The sequence below is a fragment of the Solanum stenotomum genome, chromosome 11 (genome assembly GCF_019186545.1).
Source record: "Solanum stenotomum isolate F172 chromosome 11, ASM1918654v1, whole genome shotgun sequence".
Classification (NCBI taxonomy): Eukaryota; Viridiplantae; Streptophyta; class Magnoliopsida; order Solanales; family Solanaceae; genus Solanum; species Solanum stenotomum.
Genome location: NC_064292.1, coordinates 56,629,227 through 56,652,989, shown reverse-complemented (window position 1 = coordinate 56,652,989; position 23,763 = coordinate 56,629,227). Strand labels below are relative to the sequence as shown.

Genomic DNA, 23,763 nt, shown 5'->3' with positions numbered 1-23,763 from the left:
CGTCTGTCTATTTATCACCTTCTGATGCACACAACTCTAAGAGCTATGGCCTATGAAAGCATCATCACATTAATTAAACCGTGTTGAGCTTGTTTAGTTACAAGTTAGTACAGTCAAGAGCTCAGCTGTGAATATTCAACTAAAGCAATTCCCCCATATTTAGCTGAAATCTTGTGCCAAATGATCCAAGTATCTGATATTTCGTATTGCCTTCTTACTGTATATCATTATTCTGTATTTAAAGGTCAAGTCAATAGATAAATTGATGTGATTTCCGTGAACTTGTTATAGAGTGAATGGAATTGTTCAGCTAAATGACGTCTTGAGAAATGTCATGTTCGTGTTCTTGAGGTGTTGGATCGTTCTGTACACTCGAAAGTCACTTCATTGAACTTGAACTCTACCATATATCATTCAAGTGATAAATGGAAGAAACCAATTTCCTTCGATCTTATTTGCCTTACATCGGGCGTAAGAGCAAGGAAGTCTCAATGTCCAATCCCCCAGAAGAGCCTTCTGTCTGATTCTATCAAAATAATAAGTACAGTACTAACTTTGAATGCAAGTATTGAAAATGTTGACATTATTTTTCTCTTTCATCATCTTAGCCAGAGTTGGAGCCAAGATTTGAACTTCCTGGTTTTAAATTTAATTTGTGTTGTCGGACTCTTAATTAGGTACCGACTTAAGGGGTGCAATGTATAGTGAATGATGCACCCCTCTTGACTTTCTGAAGAATTAACAATATTCAACTCTGACGGTGCCTTAAAATAGTGTAGATGATTAGATAATTGTAGAGTTTTGACTTCCATGTAATACTTTAATATTTCTTGTTCCTGAACTAATAATGCAGGGTGCTGCAAACTGTAAAATGCCTTTTTTAGACCAAAAATGAAGGTTGCCTGCACGTTTCTTTGTCTGATACATGTTATAGCAGCTGTATATATATATAGAACAGCTATTCATTAGTCGTAATGTACATGCAAATAATAAGTCATGGGGAACTGCATTAACATAAGGAAAGAAAGAGTTTGTAGTTTCGAGGAAGAAGACAAATTGCTGGAGAAAACGTCCATTTTCTCCCAGCAAGTGCAGAAGCTGACTTCTGCGGAGATTTATGAACTCCGTGATAGTTGTAAGAGCGAGAGAGTCAAGATTGTATTGACGAAAGAACAGTTGGAGATCTTTTTGAACAATGTTAAAGATCTCCAATCTGGAAAAATCGTTCGATCCTTCAAAGGAAAGAGAAGAAGAAGAGTAGTAGGTAAGAAATGGAGGCCATGTTTAGATACAATTCCAGAGTTGTAGAGTTATTAGAGAAAGTTCATAAGAATATTTTGTGTAGGTGCAAAACCAACGCCATTTTTCCCCATTCTGACACTGTACATGAAAAAAGCGAACATATTGGAGGGAGGTGACATCAAGAAATGTCAGTATGAGCTTGCTCACATTGTCCATATCAAGCCAGATAAAGAAGGGTTGCGGTTGATTGGCAGCTAGCTTAAAACTAGCCAATTAACGATGAATCATCACATTATATTAATGCCTGTAGAAAATATTGAGAGCTTTTAGTAGTTTTCTCGTTTATTTATTTGGTGAGGTTTCATATAGTCAATCTCAACTTGTTTGAGAATGAGACATTGTTATTGTTATAAGGGAGATATCAAGAAGGGTGGCCATTTTTACCTGCCATCCCAGAGTTTAATTATCAGGGCAATAACTTATAAGATACAAAGCTTCACATTCTCCTATTGTTTTCTAACTCAATTATAAGCCCAAAATGAAATGTATGTTTCTTGATTATAGCATTGTACATGAACAAAAGAAATAATACACATTTCTGAAACTTGAATACATGTATGCCACTCTCATTTTCGAATAGTTACTGCTTATCAAAGAAGGATATAGGCAAAACGAATCAACGAGAGATAATAAGAATATGAATCACTCTCCAAAATATGATTGAATTAGTTCCTCACTTCACAAATTAATCACAACTTTATTCTGTAGCTACTCAACTCAATTGCATTTTGTATATACAAGAATTTTGTAAGAATATATCACGCTGATGAACAAAGGGATCTGATTGATCTTTTTTTACCAACGTATGTATCTTCTTCAATATGTTTTGATCCTGATGGAGCTGCAGAACAAATGAAGTTAGATATTTGGATGAGTTATTTTATCTCTACATAGAAAGTGTAAAAAAGAAGAGAGGAAATGCAGACCTTGTTAATGATTTTTTGCTTCTTGCATTTTCATCTGTCTTCATCGATGATACTGAATCTTTCTCTCTTATAGCTGATTCTCTCTTCATTTTCCTAGATTCAACTTCTATGGTTTTGTTTAATGTCTCAATCTTCTTCATTAGCATCTGGAATATATACAAAAAAAAATTTGAAAGGAATTGTGATATTTCTGTTATGTATTTGATGGTGAAAGGGCATGATAGTTTACCTTGATTTCTTCATCTTTAGCATTCAAAACAGACTCTTTTGTCTCACAGAATTTCCTCAAACAAAGTACCTCTTTCTGAAGCATATCGTACAAAAGTCCTGATACCATATCGTTATCATTGCTCTCGTTACTTCCAGTGTTCTTATTATCTTCATGGTCACCAACCCTGTTCTTGATTTTCTGTGTATCTGTCATTTCCTTGCTATATATGTGCCCGTTAGAATTTTCTTTGATTTCTGCATTTTCCTTTTCAGCAACCTTATTTCGAGAAGCCCACAGGCTCTTCTTCACCAAGCTATCTCCCGAGCCTTCCTTGTTGAATTGCTTCGAAGCATCATCCCTTCTGTTCTCTGAACTTTTGTTGATGGCAGATGCCCTTGGTTGAGACGTTGATCTCTTTTTCAATCCAGCATTGCTCGACAATATACTAAACAAATGATTAGTCTTTTGAGGTTTTGGCGATCCATTAGGAATGACAGAGACACTTGTTACTTGCTTTAGCCCTTCTTCCAAAGTCCTGAGCCTCAATTTTAGCTTGTCCTACAGGCATATGTTTAACAGATGAGATACCAAAATATCAGAATATACAGTCAGACCTCTCTATAACAACCATATTTTCTGTGGAACCGATCTTTCATGTTATGCTATAAATGTTCTCTGTAACAACATTTCACAATAGCAGCCGGAAAGTATCATTGACAAACGATGCTGTTATAGAGAGGTTTGACTGTATATGTAAAAACAAGATCTCACCTTGATTTGTGCTTCAGCCTTAGCAGTTCTCTCCGATATCACGAGCTTGTTTCTTAGTCGTTGCATCTCCGCCTACAATCCAAATACACAAAGTTACTCAAAGAAATTGACTAGTTAAGTATGATAACTCATTTGATCAGACTTATAAGCATATTGTTCTAGTGACCTGCAAAAGTTTTCTCTCTTCTAGCCATTGTTTAACAGGCATGACTTTGTCATTCTCATCTTTCCACTCGTTTGCCACGACTGTTGCTACTCGATTTGCTGAAATCTTGAGTCTTGCTAGTTCCCTTTCCAATGTCCTCTTCTCCTCCTACATGTTCATGAAAAGCTCCAATCAGTTTATCAAAGAGTAATTAAGTTCTGTTACTTTAATGGATTGTTTTCGCGGTTTATCTTACTTGTAGTTCAGAAATTTGTCTTTGACAGTCGCGAATCTTGTTAGCAGCTGCTCCTCCAGCAAGAATTGCCTCTTCAAGCTCTTTAATAGTTTGGGTAAGCCTTTCAACTTCTAAAATCTTTTGACGGTTCGTCTTATCAAGTATTTTGTGTTCCTCCTGCATGCAGATGAGGAGCAATTCATGTTTATACTATCTATTAACTTGTTATTTATGTTGTTCAAACTCTCCAAAAAGGTTGCTGCATCCGTGACGGATCCTCCAAAAATGTACTATTGTTGGAGGATCCAGCACAAATCATCAACATTTTTAAGAGTCCGAGCAACACAACTTGTTATAGTCTGGTTTTGTAACTCATACCTGACAGATTTCAATTTGTCTTCTCAGCTCAAAGTTGTGATTCTGAACTTCTTCAACTATTAGTGCTCTTTCTAAAGCACTTTTTAGTATCCTTTCTGCTTCTAACAATGCTGCTTCTTTTGACTTGTTTTGTCTTTCCAAAGCCCTTGTATCTTCCTGTAATGCTGCAATCTGAAAAAGATTAAAAAAAAAAATACAAGTTAATTGGTGTACATAACAAAAATGAAATTTCAACATACTCTCAAACCTCTCTATAACAACTTCATGTGTTCGGATATTTTTTGATTGATATAGGCATATAACGAATTGATGTTATAGGGAACGTATGATATAACATAACATGAAAAATCAGTTCGTTATAGTGAAATGTTGTGTTATAGAGAGTTTTGACTGTTCGTATATACATTACCTCATTCTTATACATCTTAATCTCTGCTTCAAGAGGAGCAATAATGGACTCGATAGGAGGCGAATCGTGGTCCTTCTGGTCTGCATACACTCTTCTAAGAGTTGATTCAGCAGCATATTGTGCAGCCAGAGCTTCTTTCTTCTCATTACTGAGATTCTTGATATCAAGATTCTGCAATATTTGTTCAGGACCAAAAACAATTTAGCACTTCTTTTAGTATATACCTATGTTTCTCGGACTCTCCAAAATTATTGTCGTACTCGTGTCATATCCTTAAAAGATACACTACACTTGAAGGATCCAACACATACTCGTCTACATTTTTAAAGAGTCCGAGCAACATAGATAAAATACTGCTTTCTGAGCTAGACTAAGGAAAATAAATAAAATGACTAACCTTTTGTTCAAGAAGATTTTCACTTATTTTCATTTTTTCTTCCAGTCTTTGAACATTACTTCCAAGCTGTAAAAAAAAATTGGAATTGGATTATCAAGTAATTTTTGGTAATTTCAAGGATATTAAATAATTATGCAGTTTCATATAGCTTTGTAATTTTATTGTTATATCAAATAAAGTTTAATAATCATACGTGAAGTTAATCGTTAATTACCTACCTCTTCAAGTGCCTTATCTTTGAGAGTGTCTGTTGCTTTCAAAGCCTTTATTTCACTTTGAGCTGCTCCAAGTTCTCTATCTTTCTCTGAAAAATATATTCAAAATCAAGAATTAAAAGTAATTAACAACTAATTGTAATTATACAAATTTCTGTACATGTAATATATGCATCACAAATGTTACAAAAAGAATAATTGTTAAAAATCAATTACATGAAAATGAAAGATTACCTAAGTCACAGGAAACTAGAGTTGAATAAACCTCTTCTTGCAACTAAATTATATATATACCGACGGTGTAAATTACGTTATTCTTTATATGTTATAATTGGTAATTTATTTTATTTACAAAATCATAGTCCCACTTTTATGAAGAGTAATCTATATATACATACATATCTTTTGATTGACCTGATAATATAAAATTTTCTTTGTTAATTTCTCGATGCAATATAAATTAACCAACTTTTTTTAAAAAAAAAACATATATTCTTTGTCGCCTACATCTTTCGTTACGTTATCTGACCGCACCGAATACCGATTCCCTAAACATATGCATATTTTCATAATCGTACGTATTTTAACGTTATATTATGAAAAATGTGTTTAAAAACTAAATTATAAAATGAAAACAGTAGATGTAAATATAGAGAATAAAAATGCAATATTTTCATATCACTCCCTAGGCCTCGTCTCATAAAAGAGAAGATCAAGATTAATTAAAAAGAAAAATAAGTAAGCCTTAACAGAAAACAAGTTGAGAAAACAAGTTGAAGTCAGTTATATGAATCGTATTCATTCAAAAGAATAAGAAAAAAGAAAAGAGAGAAGATCAAGACACGCTCGTTCGACAAATACAAGATTGAAGGTTGTAAAAACACAATGGAAATCACGAGTGATCATGTTCAAATGTTATTAGCTAAGTCTGAATAAACAAGGAACGTTATTCAGTATCTTTACTTGTGGAGATTAAAACAAACCGTCAAAAAAATAGTCGAGGGATGCACAATAATAAGTTTTTGGTAAGAAAAAGGAAGAAATGAAATTACCTTTGAGTTGGTTGTGCAAACTATTAAGTTCAAAGATAACAGCATCAGTATGATGGCCAACAAAATAATGTTCATCTCCAAATTCATTAAACCCTACCATATTTCTTGTTATTTTTCTGTCTTCTATAAGTGAAAAATATTATTGGCTTAAGGAAAGAAAGTAATTATATATATGGAGATACTTTATATTATATAAAGTGTTAGAAGAATGAAAGTTATTTAAAAGAGTTTCATTACTTATAAGCAAAATTGGCCGCAAAAAGTGGATTATATTATACAAAGAGAACAACTCTTTCTATGAAGCAAACAAACTCTCTAGAAAATAACAACAAATTATAGCCGGCTCAGCCCCTTTTTTTAGAAAACTAATATACCGTGGAGCTAGAATGTGAGTTACGAGTTGAAGGTTTTAACCAAATTCAGTAATTCTGTTAAAAAATTTATCAAGCTTGTACAAACTATTGATTTAGAACTTAGTCGCTTAATATGACTAAATTCACGAATCTATATACTTCAAATCCTAACTTCGACTCTAACATGTGCCGAATTTATTTTTAATTTTATATTTTTGAAACATTCCAATAATTTCTTCTCTCTTTTAACAAACAACTCCATTACTAAAAATAAAGATAGTAGACCGATTCTTAAAGTTTGTATTTTTATATAATATGATATATTGTTATGAAATGTTCATGAAGATTGTCTTTTATATTGAACCAAAAATAAATAAATGGAGAGAGCGCTAGGTAGGTGGCATTTTTATAAAATATAGTCAAATCAAAGTAAAAAATAGAAAGACAATTGCTATTAGCTAGAGAAGAAAAAGTTAAGTTTTCCTACCCTTGTAAGTTGTATGGAGAATCTGCCTTGTGAAGTTTTCCTTAAGCAGTAGAGAAGTGGTAGGTGACCAAGTCTCATATCTATAGCTAGCCCCATAATTTTAAAATAAATAAATTATAATAATGAGTTTCGGATTTTGAGCTATGAAAATGAAAAATCTCGTGAGCACGACTTTCTCTTTGATGATCTTTATGCCGCACAAATCTGAATTAGTTTGAGCAGTGAATTTCAAATATCAAATAATTAATAATAAGAATTGGGTAGAGCGCTCGTTATTTAGTGTGGGGTGGGTGGGGAGGGGTGAGTAGAAGAGAAAGAAGTATAACTTGGATTAGCTATGATGACTTCCTTGATAAAACCTCTTACTTAACACTAAGCAATTGCTTGAGCGCTAAACACTCCTTAAAACATTGGTTTTTGGTGAACTTAATAACAAGTACTCATTGGTAAAACACCAATAAAATGAGGCATTGATGACATGAAATTGGGGGGAAAATGGTTCAAACATGAGAAGTGGCTTAAAAGTATAATAAAAAATTATTCCAAGTTTGAGGAATTAATCAAAATTCTTTATTGAAAGATTAACCCCTAGCTCATCTTTGCTTTTAATTTAAGTATATATAGATATGAATGATCTAATCGAAAAATAACAATAATAAAATATTCAGTGTAGTCTTACAAGTAAGATTTAAAGAGAATAGGATGTACGAATACCTTATCCCTATCTTTGTAAGATAGAGAGACTTTCTCTGATAGACTCGCAACTCCAAAACAATGAAATCAAAACATAATTAAAAAGAAAATAATTTTGTGCTTAGTTGGATGACACTTGCCATATAATGGCGTTTTTCTAATTATACATGATTTATTTTGGTAAGACGACAAAGGGAAGACTCCTTTTGCCTACTTCACTTAGAATAAAAATAATGAATTACAAGACAAATATAGATACGTGGTATCTAAATAGTCAAAATATTTGTTGATTGAAATGTTTAAAATTAAAATAGCAATAAGATTCAATATATTCAAAGGGGGATTAATTGATTAAGGAATTGATGTGATTAACTTTATAAGTTAGTACATCCATTTGGCTTAATGGAAGCAAGATTAATGTTTATGAAAGTGACATCAAATGTGGTCACAAATTAATCCGTGAAGGTTATTATTTTTAATTTATAAAATGTTTGGATAATTTTGTTAAGTAGGTGAATTGTGATAAGATAGTGATTGTTATCTTTACTTGCTAATAATCTAATTTAATTTGTTTCATTTTCCCCTCCATTTCTATCAAATACCATTGATATATTTTTTGTTATAATAAGTTTAGTGTTTGTTTGGTTATCACTTATCAGGACAAGAATATTGATCCCCATATAATACTATTAAGAACTATATTATCCTATAAATGGTTACAAATATTAGCTAACATAGATAAAGTTTATACCGTCTTAGAATTATTTATCACATATATAATATATGGTAGTAATTTCATTATATTATAATATAGAATTCCTAATTCGTATACCTTGAAGATTATCTTATTCATTTGTTCAAAATTGTCTTGGAAATTAATGATTGTGTTGTTTGTTTAAATTCTATTATTATGACCTCTATCACTAATGAAATTATTTCTTTGTTACTAATTAATCTTGTAGAACATATGCAACAATGCCACATTTTCCTCCAATATAAGTACATCGTTTTCTTACTAAATCCCCATTAAATAGAGTTTAGACTAACACAACAATAAGGGCAGCATATACTTATTAATTTGTAGTAGGTGTTGATGTGTGTATGTCTTTTAATGTCTCAAGTCGTAATAGATTGAAATATTCATTGACCTTTTTACAGAATCCAAACTGATAACTTGTTAACCGTTGATATATCACATATTTTTAGATTGTATAATCCTCTTGAATTGTTGTTTATACTCTGTCTGAAGCAAATGACTTTACTTTTACAATTTACCATTGCAGGTTCATCCGAACCCTCTACTTTTGACACAAAATATAAATTTAATTAATCCAACAAACAATGTATCCTAGCTTATAGTAATGAAATAGTTATCCAAAATATTTTTCATTTTTTTTTTTAATAAAAGAAAATGTTGGATCAATTTTGCCAATCATAGGACTAGCTCTGTTTCCAGCCCAACTATTCCCCTCTCCCAGAAAGCCCAAATAAAATCAGCCCATAGCTACCCTTGAGGCTTTCCCCCAAAATATTACACCATTTTATCGTCTAACGCTTGTAATAATTTACAAAAACATGAAGTATATTGACAGTTATGGACTTTCGAGCAAAACTTGAAGATCAAAAAATTAAAATTATGTCCTTTAAATAAAACAACGTTAAAAGTTGATGACCATCGACTTTAAAGGGTATTATTGTAAATCACATAAATCCAAGACCCATATTTGACCTTGGAGATTTGTGTATATCAGACTTTACTCATGACCACAATTAATTAACTCCCAATTTCAGTTCAGGTTTGCCAAATGTTGTTCAATCTCTGACTTTTGGCCTCTCAACTTGTATCACAAAATAAATATTTTTTGTAAAAAAAATTTTCTTCGTTTAATATAAGGTGTTTGAAATTAATATTGATAATATGACATAATAATTTCAATGTATCGTAATATGAAACAAAAATAGCTTAAGCGAATCACAAATAACTTATATCGCTAAACAACAACAATCTTTAGCTAATCCTATGAATATAGTCTTACATTTAGAGATTATGAAATGTCTAATTCACATGTTATTTTATGACTAGGAATGTTTTCAGGCAGTAATTAAATTGAAGTATTAATTACAATAAATATAGTTGTAAATATCAGGCATTGGGTTCATTATTCGATGTGACTAAATTTTCTGGACTCCAACTGCTACTTTAATAGCAGTGTTAATTAATGAATTAATTTTCACAACGTTTCCCATAAACTAAGTATTGAAAATGATGTATTTGAATATAAGTATTCACATTGACAATATATAGTTCAGTATGCTAAAAATAATTGTTCAATTTGAAATACTAAGTGATAATTTATCATTTTGTGTTTACTTATTTCTCAATATTTAGATAATTTTTAAGTAATAGAAATAATATTATAAAATTATCTTTTTATTTATTATTTCTCATGAAGAAGCATTTCAAATCAACCATGAATAAATAAAAATAAAAGAAAGGAGTATAAGTTAATTTATAGACTTAAAGGCAAACCTATCTATTAATTAAATCAATAAATTTTTTTAAAAAATAATAGGAAAGGGAATAGAGGCATATGCATACCATACTTCTTTAGTTATGGTATCAGATAATTAATTTCTTATCTTATCAAAGTGCAAATTGGCGTAGTAATAAATAAAAGGGAAATAGTAAGAGTCATATACATTATGGATGAAATGGAAAAGACAGTGACACTTGAATTACCTCTGCATTTATAGTTATGTTGTTTAAGATTCTTTAAAAATATTGATAGATTATATGGATTTGATTTTTCAAAAATATCAATAAATATGCATCGAATTAATAATGCACATATTTTTGGAGTTGAATTGGATTTAATTTCTTTTACTTTTAAATTTCATTTACAATTAAATATCATCATATAAATTGAGATAAAAAAATAATTAATTAAACGCAAGTCATTAGTTCCTAGACATATATATAGGGAGCAGGCAGTGAAATGAAAGGTGGTCACTATAGTCACAGCCTAGTTACTGGAAAAGGTTGGTTACTATAATTATTAGTATTATTTATCTATTTTTACTTGTTCAATATTATTCATTAACGCACATTTTTTTATACAAAAAAAACTGAGGATAATTTTACTATATTAACTTTGAGTATAATAACTAAATTCAACATACTTAATATTAAAATAAAATAAAAATAGAATAATAAATTGTCTCTTAATTTTCCAAAATAAAATTAAATATTTGATCCCTTTGAATGACAAGTACGTGTTAGAAGAAGCCCATAAATCCACTAGCTCTTATACCAATATATGTATCATTAATATACATCAACTTTTTTTCACTATAAATTCTCCTACCCCTCTATACATTTTGTACCATCAACCTAATTTTGGATTTTATAAGGAGTACTACTTTTATCTCTCTATTTTTTTACTTCAAAAATTTCCATATTAAGTTTTCATTCAATCTATGTGTCATATGGTTTATATATATATATATTTTTTGCAGTTTCATTACTTTGAAGAATACATTCAAGTGCTGAAATATTCAATGACAATGAAGAGCTTTTTCATATTCTATGTGGTTTTGTTGCTTGTCTCATTCTCTGGTATATTCATAATTTGTACTTATATTTCCTTCTTCTTTCGACAACAACATTAACATGTTCAATATAATTTTACAAGTAGAGTCTGGGCTGAATATGATGTAGACTCTACATTTGTTGTGGTAAATAGGCTGATTCTGGTAGATCATCGACTCAATAGAAGTATAATCAAATATCATTCGAATATTTCTTTCCCCCATCATTATTATTATTGGACTTAATGTTATGCAGAGAGTGTTGCTTATACATGCAAATAGTTTTTAAGTTTTGAATAGTCTCAATTTCATAATTTTTAAATGAATGTTTGGTTTGGCTGCATGTGATCAGACCAACACGTATTATTTTCAGGGTAAATTAATTGAGTTCAAACTTATACTAGTTAATTATCATGTTTTGGTTATTAAATTAATCTACTTGCATGCATATATATAGCCAACTATTTTCTAGCATGATCATCTCTGTCTTTTTTTTTTCGGTTTAATCCTTTCCAATTTTATAATATACCGTAGGTACTATGTACAATACCTTTCATGTAATGTATGCATAGTGAGTCGTGAGAACTTAGTGTATCAGACTGTCTCTTTTTAGTTTTGAAACAAGTGATGTTTATCTTTTGATTGTGCAGTTGTACACATTAATAATGCTTTGGAGCTAGCTCATGAAAAGAATGGTGCTGTCCTAAACTACACTGTCAATCCTGCTAGGAAGTTACTACAACTACCTGGTAATTCTTTTTTCAATATACAAAAAGGTGTTCGACTGATCACCCTTCACGTGTACTTTCTTTGTCAAAAATTGAATGAATAGATTTTCTTTTGTTTATGTAGATATTGGTGAAGGTGATGGTATTGGCTATATTGGTGATGGTAATGACAATGATGGCAATGTTGGTGGCGATGATGGTATTGGTGGCTTCGTTGGTAATGTTGGTGATGGTAATGGTGGCGATGGTAATAGTACTGGTGGTGATGGTTCAGAGAACAGAATAGGTGAAGGTACTTGTTCAAATAAATTCATTCAAGTGAACCAAGGTCCATCAGCATCACTTCCAAGTGGTATACCAACGTATACTGTTATCGTCTTAAACGCGTGTTTCTCAGGAAGCTGTAGTATTTCTGACATTCACTTGAGTTGTGGTTGGTTCAGTTCAGCAAGGCTTATTAATCCAAAGATTTTCAGAAGACTTAACTATAATGACTGCCTTGTCAATGATGGACAGCCTCTCACTGCTGGACAATCTCTTACTTTCTCATACGCTAATACTTTTCCATATAAACTTGCTGTTTCTTCTATTGTCTGCTAAGTCAGATAGTTTGTAAAAATCTATCTTCTTTTGGGAAGTTTTAGAAGTCTTAACTTGTCTATGGTGTTGCTAATATCTTAATGGCACAATGCAAATAATATCTCTTTCTATTTTGTTATTACTGTTCTGTTTTAGCAAGAATGCCTTCTGTAGTGTCATCTATCCTATTCTTGATGACTGTAAAGTTGTCTCTGTCTGACCTATATGATAAGAATAAACAACTACCACAAATGTATACCTTGATTATGTGTAAACAACACATCAATCTAAAACAATTGTGGTTGACTATATGAATCCTTACTGATCATGCATTCATTTATGGACACCACTAACATAATTATAGAAGCTGTAATCTGTAAATAGGGAAACATATCAAATTGACATTAAACTAACAAAACACTAAAATCAAGAAAGTACAGACAGAGCAAAATAAGTTGAAGGCAAATTATATTACTAATTGAATTCAAGCATAAACATACATGGAAAATTCCTCTTGACCAGCTTTCGCGCAACTTTACTAATTCCATGCGATAGCTCCCACCTCCCACCTCCCACCATAACAGGTAACTGTGTCCACTTTATGCAAAAACAAAACTGAAATCTAATAGTTATAATCATAACTAAAATCAGTAACACCAACCATAGCAGACACCACTTGAGAAACAATATAAAAACTGCCTCCCATTATAGTCAAAATCAAAATTGCAGAAATGGGGTTCTTCAAAAGTTCATAAATAGGCTGAAAAACAGCCCAAAGAACTCCAGTACTAACTGTCAATGCATAAAGACCATATCTTCTCATATTTTCCCAAAATTCCTCCATTAATGGACCTTCAGGACCCAAAGCTAATGCCTGATTTTTATCATCAAAACCCATTAAAAACAACACTACACCAACAGAAACAGCTCCCAATACCAAAAGATTTGATCTTTCCTTAGAAATTTCACTTCTTGATAATTTCTTGGATTTGGGCAAAATTTCCAGAGCTAATGGTTTCACTATGCTTCTTTTTTCTGAAGCTGCCCGGTAAATTTCTCTTTTCCCATACGGGAATCTTGGATTTTTAATGGGTGATTTGTGCTTGAGTTGAATGAGTAATGGAAGATTACAGTGTTGAAAATGGAGTTGAAGTTTCATTTTTTTTTTTTTTTGAGAGAGATAGAGCAATGAAAGGTTGTGATTTTAGTTTGTTTCAATTTATACGTTATCTTCTTCCCTTTATTATCTTATGAAAAGTGGGCTTTTACTCAACCAAACAGATTTGATTTCAAGGCCCAATTATACATCTTTGTAGGACTGTCAATCCAAGCACATATTGTCAAAACTCAAAAGGGAGAAAAATGAGATCTTTGCACGATTAGCCAGACAAATTTATTGTTTATTTTTACTATCCAGTTTATATAGATTATACATTATCGTACAAATACTATACATGTATTATACATTTGATGGCTATTTTCAGTTTAATTAGTTGGGTGGACAACTGTTTAGGTTAGTTCTTCAAAAATGATGCACACTTCTCTACATGCCTGATTGAGGTTTTTTCGTTTAACCATTTGATATTCAATAAATTATGCCTCTCTCCCAAGTAAATTAAAGTCTAGCATTTATGTTCTTATTAACCATATTACTCAATTTAAACTTAATTGCTTTCTTAGTTTCATACTCCCTTTGTCCCTAGTTACTTGTCCACTTTTAAATTGACACACATATTAAGAAAACAATTCATGACATAGTGAGTTTACCATTTTAGCCTTATTAATTATAAAGTGGATGAAAAGTTCTACATTTTTCAAAGTAATTAGTTATTTGATTGAGGGTATAATAGGTAAAAAAAAAATTGTCCTTTCTTGATTTGTCAAAATGAGCAAGTAATTAGGGACAACTATAAAATGAAAAGTGGACAAGTAATTAAGGACATAGGGAGTATTATTTGACTCATATTGTATTGCCACAATTCTTTAACAAATTTTTTATTAGAAATATATTTTACTAAACTAACTTTATTAATGATGCTTTTAGGGCTGCGTATCGTTCGGTTCAGTTTTGAAGTTTATCGGTTTGGCTTATTGATTATCGGTTGTAGAGATGCTAAACCGTTATAGAACCATTAAGATATTGACTTATCGGTTATTGATCGTTATCAGTTCGGTTATCGATTTAACTGTTGAGATTTGACATAAAGAAAATCATTGAAAATCACTTAGAAACAAGGTGACAAACCAAATGAACCATGCACATGAGTTCATAAGTTACATCTTGGTCAAAAACAAACACTTTAATATTGTAGAATAACCAAGAGTTTGAGACAACAAAAAATAAAAGTAGGAAACCAAACTCTAAGTCAAGGATTTTATATACAAAATGGTATAAATATAATTATTTAACTTACTATCGAGTTATCGGTTAACTCACTAAGAAAAAACCTCAAACCGTTAAGAACCGATAATTCGATAACAAAAAAATCAAAACCGTTATCAAAACCATTGAACCAATAACTCATTATTGATAAACCAATAACTTTTTTTCGGTTTGAATTATCAGTTTCGGTTCAATTTCGAACGGCCCTAGATACTTTCAAACTTTTAATTTGACTATTACTACTTTACAAAGTTATGTAATTCCAAGGATCTAAAGTAAAAAATATAATAAAACTGTTTTGATTTTTAAATTGGACAAATAAATTAAATATTTATTTTTATCACAGGCCAAATGATATGAAACTAGGGGAGTAATAAATTTGTAAAATTGAATTTCAATAGTAGTAGTATTTAAGAGTTCATTTTTATTAGAATTCATAAAAAAATAAAAAATAAATATTTTTCTGAATTTTGTGTTTTTAGTATAGAGACCAAAACTCAAAATCTTTGAATTTTGTGTTTCTTCACTCTAGTTGCTGCCACCATATTTCACAAAATCTCAAAAGCTCAACCTTTTGTTTGTGTTGGCAACAATGGGCATTTGGCTTTTTCTCCCCTTCTCTTTCTTCTTTTGTTCTTCTTTTACTCTTTACTCTTATCTTTTTCCCTAACCGTCGCCCCTTGTACAACAAAAAAACCCAACTCAGTATTCTATGGCTTTTCTCTCAACCTCTGTTTCTTCCTAAAGCAACAATCTTTTACTATTTTTGAGGTGAGTTACTAGTTACGTGCTTAGTTTGTTTTCTTGAATTCTGGGTTCTTGCCTTTTTTGTTCCTTTTCGAACCCTAAGCTATTTGTTGTAAGTATGATCACTTCATGTGCTGGTTTAATGTTGTGTGTTTTTGTTATCGTAGCAAACCCCATTTCGTTTTTCACCATGTTTGGGTGAATTTGGTCTTTGGTTAGTAATCTTGAGAAAAAAGATGTAGCTGTTGTATTTGAGAGTTTTCTGTAATTAGGTCAGTTTATCTTTGGATTAAGCAAAATTCTCTCTCTGTTTCATTTGGGGTTGTGGTTTGATGCTGTTTACATTGTTTATATGGTCATCAGGAGCTAATTGTTGGAAAAAATCTCTTCTTTATAGCTGTGTTGTATTTGGGAGTTTTCTGGAATAAGGGCAGTTTATCTTTGGATTAAGCAAAATTCTGACTGTGTTCCCATTGGGGTTGTGGTTTGATACTGTTTTTTCATTGTTTATATGGTCATCAGGAGGTAATGTTGGAAAAAAAATCTCTTCTTTGTGTCTGAGAACTAAGGAGGATTAGTTTGCTCCATGTCTTTTGCTGTCCGTTTATATTAGTAGTCATACTATTGCCCCTATAGTTTCTTGTCCTTCAATTTCTGTTACTATCTGTTGTTCCTTGTACCTTGATTATCATGTTGTTTCTGTAGTCATGTTTTGTTACTATCTGTTGTTGTTGTTGTTACTGATGATGTTGTTATTATGTGTTGTTTTTTGTACTTCTGTTACTTCTTGTTCAGGACTGCTTTGGATTGTTTTTCCAAAATGATTGTTACCTAAAAATGATTTTTTGTGTTTGTGGATAAGGGTGTTTAAGAGCTGGGCTGTTTTTTGATTAATCCAAACTGTTTCTCTATGGCATCAGGATGGATACAAAAAGTCATGTATTTATTTCGTGGGAAGAGCGCGTTGTTTCTCAGGGGAAGGACCATCATGTTGTGCACTACTACTTGAAGGATTCATCAGGGGAGATGATCCTTGTTGTGGTGGGTACTGAAAGAAGTGAAAGGCACATGGTATTTGTTATCTTAGAGGATTATTTGGATGCTTTTGGGCATACAAGTAGCATAAATTCTGAAATAAAGTGGCGTGCAAAACGAGATATAGTGGAACGACTGATGTTTTTTATTTCAAAGCATCACAAATCACCACCTATTTCAAGTATGTATAATCATGTAGCAGTCTAAGGTTTCAGTTACATGAGATTTGAAGTATTTGTTTGCGTACATTTCTAGTATTTATTATTTCTGAAGAAGTTGATTATAGATTCTTGGCTGCTGGTTACGCACAATCAATTTAGAGACGGCAGATGTCTTATATGTCTAAAAGCAACAATGTTCAAGTTCTGCGAATATCCAAACTTTATCAATGTGATGGGTCAATATCAATCTCAATTTTTGTGTACTATTCATTGGTTTACAGTGCTTTGCTAATCAATATGTGGATGAAAAAAAATCCCATTTTGATGAGTTTGTAGATGAAAAATCTTTTGCTTTCACATGGAAGAAACTAAATTTTGTTGCGATTATAATTTCCCTAAAGAAGCCTCCCTCCCGTGGGTTTTGGGGAGGGAGCAGTGGGAGATGGTGAAAAGTTATTTCCAGTTCCATTTTTATTTCAAGATTTTTGTTCCCGACTTCAGTTTTCCAGGCACAAGCTGAATTTTCAATTTAGTTGTGCAACTGGATTTAGCCTAGACTGACTCGAGACAAAGATTCCTTACAACTCGCACCAATAGCGGCACTAGACGTCCGGAGATTGATTGAAAAATCAGGTTCAGCTGAACCTCTCCCCCCTTAACCGCCTATCTACTCGTGTTTGTAGCTCGATCGGAGGTCAAGACTGTGGTCTGACGGAAAAATAAAAGGCATTCGTATCAAGTGATACGTGAATTGCTTAGTAGTGTGTACCGATGGTAGTTCTTTGTATCCCCGAGATGAATAATCCTTGTTTGAAGAATAAATGAGAACTTATCCTTCTAATTAATTACTTCCATTATGTTTTGTTTTTACAAGGAAAGTATAATTTGTGCTCCTTGTTTTAACCACAGTTGCCTGTGTGCTGTTGTTCTTGAAAAACGTGCATTGCACAAGTTTGTGGTTTAGTACAATATTTTAGAATGAGGCCTTTTTTCTTTGGCTGATTCAAACATTATGAGTCGTTCAATCCTAAAGTCTAAATTACTATGTGATTTGGTCTTTAGTTGTTCCGTTAATTGTTGAAACTCGTAAGTTAACATAGAACAGTATTATGAACAATCTCGTGACGTCTTAGCATTAACTACCAGTATATATTAAAGTTGCACCATAACAGTGCAAAAAGACTTTACAAAATCCAAACCAAGCTTAGGCTACTGCTTCACAAGGATACTATGATATCAGCCAATGTTTCAACCTCCTCAACATAGCTTTCTTTACACCAAAAATAAAACAAAAAACTACCCACCATGTTCAAGAACAGTTGCCATAATTTCCCAGTCACACGACAATGAATGAGTAAGTGGCTGTTAATTTCTCTAGCAGCTCCTCACAAAAAGCATCTAGAACACAGTTGAAATCCCCTTCTTTGAAGTTTATCTTGTGTGAGGCAAGTATTTCTTCCTACGAGCCAAGAAAAGCACACCACCTTAATTGATTGATCATCCCCTTAAGTTGATGGGACTAAATAGTTATTACAGATAATGTAAATAAAGAAAGAAACTAATAAAATATTACACAATCTCCTAATTGCCTAATTAAAGGGATTAGGAAATATTCTCATAGCTAGACTATTTAATCATACTATATTTAAATATTCTTTCTATACACTATCCAAATATACCATAATTAACACTCTCCCTCAAGGTGGAGCATATAAGTCATATGCTCCTAGTTTGCCACAAATATAGACAATTTTGGATCCTCGGAGTGATTATAAAAATATCCGCTAGCTGATCTTTTGAGTTGACAAAACTTGTGGTGATATCGAATGAAGTGACAATCTATCTCAATGTGCTTCATTCTTTCATGGAACACTGCATTAGAAGCGATATGTAATGCAACTTGGTTATCACAAATCAATGTCATCGGTTCAACTCCTCCATCTTCAATTCTTGGAAAAGTTGTCTCAACCACATAAGCTCACATGTAGCTAGTGCCATAACTCGATATTCTGCCTATGCGCTTGATCTAGCTAAGAAAACTTACTTTTTACTTTTTCAAGATATTATATTGCCTCCCATTAGAACACAATAACCTGAAGTGGACCTCATGTCGGAAGGAGATCCTGCCCAATTTGCATCAGAATATCCAACAATGTTGGTGTGTTCCTTATCTTCATATAATAAACCTTGTCTTGGAGAGTTTTTGATATATCGCAGGATGCAAATCACTACATTTTAGTGACTATCACAACGTGATTGTAAAAACTGGCTAACTACACTAACAACAAATGAGATGTCTGCTCGCGTGATCGTAAGATAGTTGAGTTTGCCAACAAGTCTCTGATATTTGCTAGGATCTTTAGAGGCTCTCTTGTCCTGGAATAAGTTTAGTATTTGGATCCATTGTACTAGCCACATGTTTGCAATCCAACATACCACCGTCTTCCAAAATGTCTAAGGAATATTTCCTTTGAGTTTTAGCAATACCATGGCCAGATTGTGCCACTTCAATACCTTGAAAGTATTTCAGCTTGCCCAAATCTTTAGTCTGATAGTGACTTGAGAGGTGTTGTATGAGGGGAGGATTGTCCAAGTCCACATAAAGAGACTAAATTCTCATCCCTTTTTCGATGTGTGAATTCTTATGAGCTAGCTTTTGGGGTGTGAGTTAGGTTTAAGGCCTAATTTAAGATGGTATCAGAGCAGTCATCTCACCCAATATTGGGGCCCCCAAAAATAAAAATTGCCCACACACGAGATGCTAAGTACAGGGCCTGAGATGGCGTGAGCTAGCTTTTGGGGTGTGAGTTAGGCCTATACCTAATTTAACAAACACATTCCCTGTTATAAAGCGAAAACAATGTTTTTTTTTTAATTCTAAACCTTAATATCCTACTAGGTCCAATTGAAGATTATTATTTATAATATGCATCTCAAATATGCCACAAATGACCAAGATTTCCAAAAAAATCTTATTTGTAGGAAGTGCCACAATGATAGTATATTTTCAATCTATTCTTGACCTTTATTGCCAATTCAACTGGTTGAAGTTGTACATAAACTTAATTTCCCTTCAAACTCTAAACCGGGTTATTACCCAGTCAATTGTTTTTGCAATGACTTGGCTATTATCATACTTTTTGATAATATTGTGGATTTTGAGACACCCAACCTTTTTTTGGAATCCTTCCACAAGAGAATCAATAGTACTTCCTCATCCACAATTTTGCCCGGAGGAATTTTGGGATTGGCTTATGACTCAACTAGTGGTGACTATAAGATCCTTGTTATTCACGATGTCAAATATAGTGGCGGCTGAATTTTGTTGGATTTTATGTCCCCGAATATAGCTCGTGATCATTTATATAGACTTTGGTTTGATTTGCTTGGTAAATGTTGTCATAATATTGTTTTCATAGTTCAACAATGAATTCTTTGTTCTTCTTGATGGTTATATGCACATGAAGAATTTATAGTGTATGTGCTCATTCAAATCTAGAAGTCTAAGTAACTAAGTTTGCAAAATACGGTGTCTCTTTTTATAATAACCCAAATTTTAATGAGGGATTAATTGGTAATTTTAACCCAACATAAATAATAATGATAATAATAATAATAATAATAATAATAATAATAATAATAATAATAATAATCTTATTGCATAGGAGCGGGGGGTTTTACCCTGTGCGCACCCAAAAGGTAGCGGCTGCGGGTTTCCCTTGTCATAAAAAAATAATAAAATAATAATAATTAAGAGAGTTAAAAGGAGTGGGCCAAGCCCATTATCCTATTAGGGCAATTGATTCCTTAAATTTTGGGAGAAAAGAAATGAACTCATTGAGAAATGTTTTGTGGAGTTCAAGGACGACAAAGAGGAATTTCATAGACTACTGTTTCGGGTGATAAGCTTCAGGTATTGGCATAAAATTTGACTTATGGTGGTTTATATGTTGTAGACATACAGTATATGTGTTGCATGAATTTGCAGAAAGTTATCATAACCCTTACCTTTATGATGATTGGCTAATGATTGAAGGACAAATGATTTGACAATGATTGGTGGTTAGTGAAATTGTATTTGTAATATTGAGTTTAAAATCTACTGTGGGAAAACCATGTATTTTTTCAGTGATGCAGTTTAAATTTCACCACTTCTAACTAGAAGACATTAGGATTAAGAAGTGATTGGATAATAATGAAAAAGAGAGATATCAATGTAAAAGTATTGAGACTTGACCTTGGCTAGCGTAATATTTTTGCATAGATTGAGGTAATTGGAGGTTGTTTGGTTGGTGTTAATTCATTGCAAGGTTGGGAAACTCGTGATTAGCAAGGTAAATGAGACTTTGAGGTTTGGTGCTTGCTTTCTAGAATTTCTTTTAAAATGTGTTTTGTCTGCCTGATCCATATGTTGGGACACGTGTGTGCTTGGCAAAATCGGTGGTCTTTGACGTACCGCATATATGTTATTTTGAGAAGAATATAAAAAAATATTTAATAAGTGATTTGTGGTGTGGCGTGATTTCTTACCATGGCGTTGGGGAGTTGGATATTTTTCCTTCGCTGTCGTGATATGGTTACTTAGGGCATACATATGTACCGTAGTATGTTAGGGACCTTGTACATGATGCTCTGGTTTACGTTTGGAACATTATATATACTGCCGTGAAATTGTTAGGGTGCTAGATTGATCTCCTTTATATGGATTGAGTTGAAATATGTAATGTCCTTTTTGAACATTTGTTTGGACCTATTAAACATTATCTAATAAAATATATTTCTAGTTACCCTTGTCTAAAAAAAAATAATAAAATATATTTCTATCCATATCATTCATGTGTTTGTTGTGTGGTTATATTTTTTAACACTTGTTCAAAGGGGATTAAAGTAGCGGGTCGAAGATCTTATTTAGGTATATTTATGTATTGCATGCATATATTTTTGTGGAGGGTGAGACTGTTGGCTGACGGGTTCGCATCGGTTCTGTTTCTTAGGTGAGCCTGCACATTAATCATCGAGGCAGTTGTTTCATCTCTATCTATTTTATAGCGAATTTCTTCTTTTTCTTGGGGTTTGCATACCTGACAGCTGAACTCATGTAATTCTATTAGATGCTCCATGGTCTTATTGTGGGATTTGGGCTAGATAATTAGTCTTTGAGTAATCGTTGAGTTAATAGATGGATTATGGAGTTTCATTGGATAATTGTTATCCATTTATTGATTATTATTAATGTGCTAGACTTGCACAAATTGCTCAAAGTGCTTGCATAATTGGGTAAGTAAATGGATAATTGGTTCGCCCGACCGGCGGTGTAAGTGGATGCCAGTCATGTCTAAGGGGTATTTTTGGGATGTGACATTTATCACACGGGTAAACCCTTTACCACTTCACAAACAATTTCTTGTGTAATTGTTGCAATTGGTTTATATGTTGCGAAGTGTTTTTGAGTTATTGATGCTGTATACAATTGGATCTTTGTAGAAAGAATGCGACGCTTAGTTGTTATAAATTTTTTTTATCTTAACTTTAATCTACTTTACATTATAGTAAATTTGACTTCCCTTTATCTTGTAGATACCCCGACAAGTGAAAGGAGAAGAAGCGCTGTAATGGCTGGTCACTTGGCTGATGAGGTCTCAAATATATTGATCTACTTTTTTTTTGTATTAGTTTCAACTATTTTAACTTCAGTTACCGAAGGGGAGAATATCTGTTCCAGGGACAGCTTCCTAATAAGTTTAAAGCAAAAAAATCAAATATTTTGTGGTCAGGTACGTACTGCTTGGACCTGCGCCAAGCAACTTACACATTATTCTTCTTTTAGTAGAAATGGAACTATAATAACTGTAAGCACTCTGTAGCATTAAATCAGTTCCTTGACCTCATATTTCTTTTCCTTCCTCATGTAATCTCTTAGTTTTCTGCAACTTAATTCCTTTACTATAATCACAGTCGAAAAAGAAAGTCAGTACCCAGGTTACTTGGAAGATTTTTATGAGAACAAAAAGGGACAGAAAAGAGTTGAGGTGTGGTGTTCCGAACATTTTCAGGAAGTCCATCGTGTAATTCCAAAGCTTGAGGACCACCTAGAGAAGTACTTATCACGTCTCATGTTCAGGTGATCCGATCCGATTGAATTGATGCTCTTGCTATAGTTTTGACTCCCAGAGATTATGAGAAATATATCTCTTGTCTCACAGTTAACAAGCCCAGCTTAAGTCATGGGTCATATGTTGCACGAAGTAAAAGATATCACCTGAGAAGTTCCTTTAACGCAAGGACTTAATGGGAGTAGAAGTGTCAGTGAGAGTGACCATTCTGGTATCAGAAAACCAATTCCTGGTAACCAGATAGCAAAAGCTGAACCACCAACTTGCTTGAAGTTAAAGATTAAATTTCCCAGCGTTGGACCAGTTGGAATTCAGTATGTTGCCTTTTAAAGTTGGTGATAACTTGGAGGTTCTTTGCCAAGATAGTGGCATGAGAGGTTGCTGGTTCAGGTGTAAGGTCTTAGAGGTATCACAAAAATGTATGTAAGTTCAATATGATGACATCCAGGATTGTGATGGTTCTGAAAAGCTCTAGGTACCTTAACTTTTGCGACCCCTATTAATTACTAGCTGATTTTAGAGTAGATTTTCTTTAAGGAAATGTAGAATTCTTTTTTCATTTTGATGGTTATATGCACATGTAGAATTTAAATCTTATGTGCTCATAAAGATTAAGATTACCCCATAGTCGTCTATGGAATTATCGGCGTTGAACTTGGTTCTTTTAGCTAAATCCCCAGTAAATTGTTGTATAAGCTGCAAAGTTGCTTGTGTTTTTGAGTTGTTGATGTTTTATACAATTGGATCTTTGTAGAAAGAATGTGAAGGCTAGTAGTTATAGATTACTTTTATCTCATCTTCTATCTACTTTACATTATAGTAAATTTGACTTCCCTTATCTTCTAGATACCCCAA

The 23,763-nt window shown here is 32.6% G+C and overlaps 4 protein-coding genes and 1 pseudogene across 4 annotated transcripts in view; 3 read left to right on the top strand and 2 right to left on the bottom strand.

Moving 5' to 3' along the window:
* LOC125844654 (40S ribosomal protein S28-like) overlaps window positions 1-23,763 on the top strand; it is a 122,604-nt gene that overhangs the window by 71,237 nt on the left and 27,604 nt on the right. The gene's annotated exons all lie outside the window — the stretch shown is intronic.
* LOC125844639 (microtubule-associated protein 70-5-like) lies at window positions 1,838-6,286 on the bottom strand. Its single transcript, XM_049523951.1, has 11 exons — window positions 6,042-6,286; window positions 4,993-5,078; window positions 4,775-4,840; window positions 4,378-4,548; window positions 3,969-4,139; window positions 3,612-3,767; window positions 3,377-3,523; window positions 3,211-3,282; window positions 2,458-2,997; window positions 2,229-2,374; window positions 1,838-2,143 (listed from the first exon to the last, which is right to left on the bottom strand). The coding sequence occupies exons 1-11, from the start codon at window positions 6,139-6,141 to the stop codon at window positions 2,119-2,121; spliced, it is 1,680 nt and encodes a 559-aa protein (XP_049379908.1). The 5' UTR covers window positions 6,142-6,286; the 3' UTR covers window positions 1,838-2,118.
* On the top strand, window positions 11,133-12,490 carry LOC125844650 (TPD1 protein homolog 1-like). Its single transcript, XM_049523964.1, has 3 exons — window positions 11,133-11,190; window positions 11,813-11,911; window positions 12,015-12,490. Exons 1-3 carry the CDS (start codon window positions 11,133-11,135, stop codon window positions 12,488-12,490), a joined length of 633 nt encoding a protein of 210 aa, XP_049379921.1.
* On the bottom strand, window positions 13,083-13,684 carry LOC125844651 (uncharacterized). The gene has a single exon (XM_049523965.1). It carries the CDS (start codon window positions 13,626-13,628, stop codon window positions 13,092-13,094), a length of 537 nt encoding a protein of 178 aa, XP_049379922.1. The 5' UTR covers window positions 13,629-13,684; the 3' UTR covers window positions 13,083-13,091.
* LOC125846118 (uncharacterized) lies at window positions 15,528-23,383 on the top strand (annotated as a pseudogene).

What these genes read in the sequence shown, in the direction of transcription:
- LOC125844639 (XM_049523951.1), bottom strand. Translation starts at nt 6,141, where the DNA reads ATGGTAGGGTTTAATGAATTTGGAGATGAACATTATTTTGTTGGCCAT. An exon ending in AAGAGAGAAAACTTTTGCAG is followed by an intron (nt 3,283 to 3,376) that starts GTCACTAGAACA and finishes TTTGGATTGTAG; the next exon opens with GCGGAGATGCAACGACTAAG. An exon ending in CTAAAGATGAAGAAATCAAG is followed by an intron (nt 2,375 to 2,457) that starts GTAAACTATCAT and finishes TATATATTCCAG; the next exon opens with ATGCTAATGAAGAAGATTGA.
- LOC125844651 (XM_049523965.1), bottom strand. Translation starts at nt 13,628, where the DNA reads ATGAAACTTCAACTCCATTTTCAACACTGTAATCTTCCATTACTCATT.
- LOC125844650 (XM_049523964.1), top strand. Translation starts at nt 11,133, where the DNA reads ATGACAATGAAGAGCTTTTTCATATTCTATGTGGTTTTGTTGCTTGTC. An exon ending in GTTGCTTGTCTCATTCTCTG is followed by an intron (nt 11,191 to 11,812) that starts GTATATTCATAA and finishes TTGATTGTGCAG; the next exon opens with TTGTACACATTAATAATGCT. An exon ending in GAAGTTACTACAACTACCTG is followed by an intron (nt 11,912 to 12,014) that starts GTAATTCTTTTT and finishes TTGTTTATGTAG; the next exon opens with ATATTGGTGAAGGTGATGGT.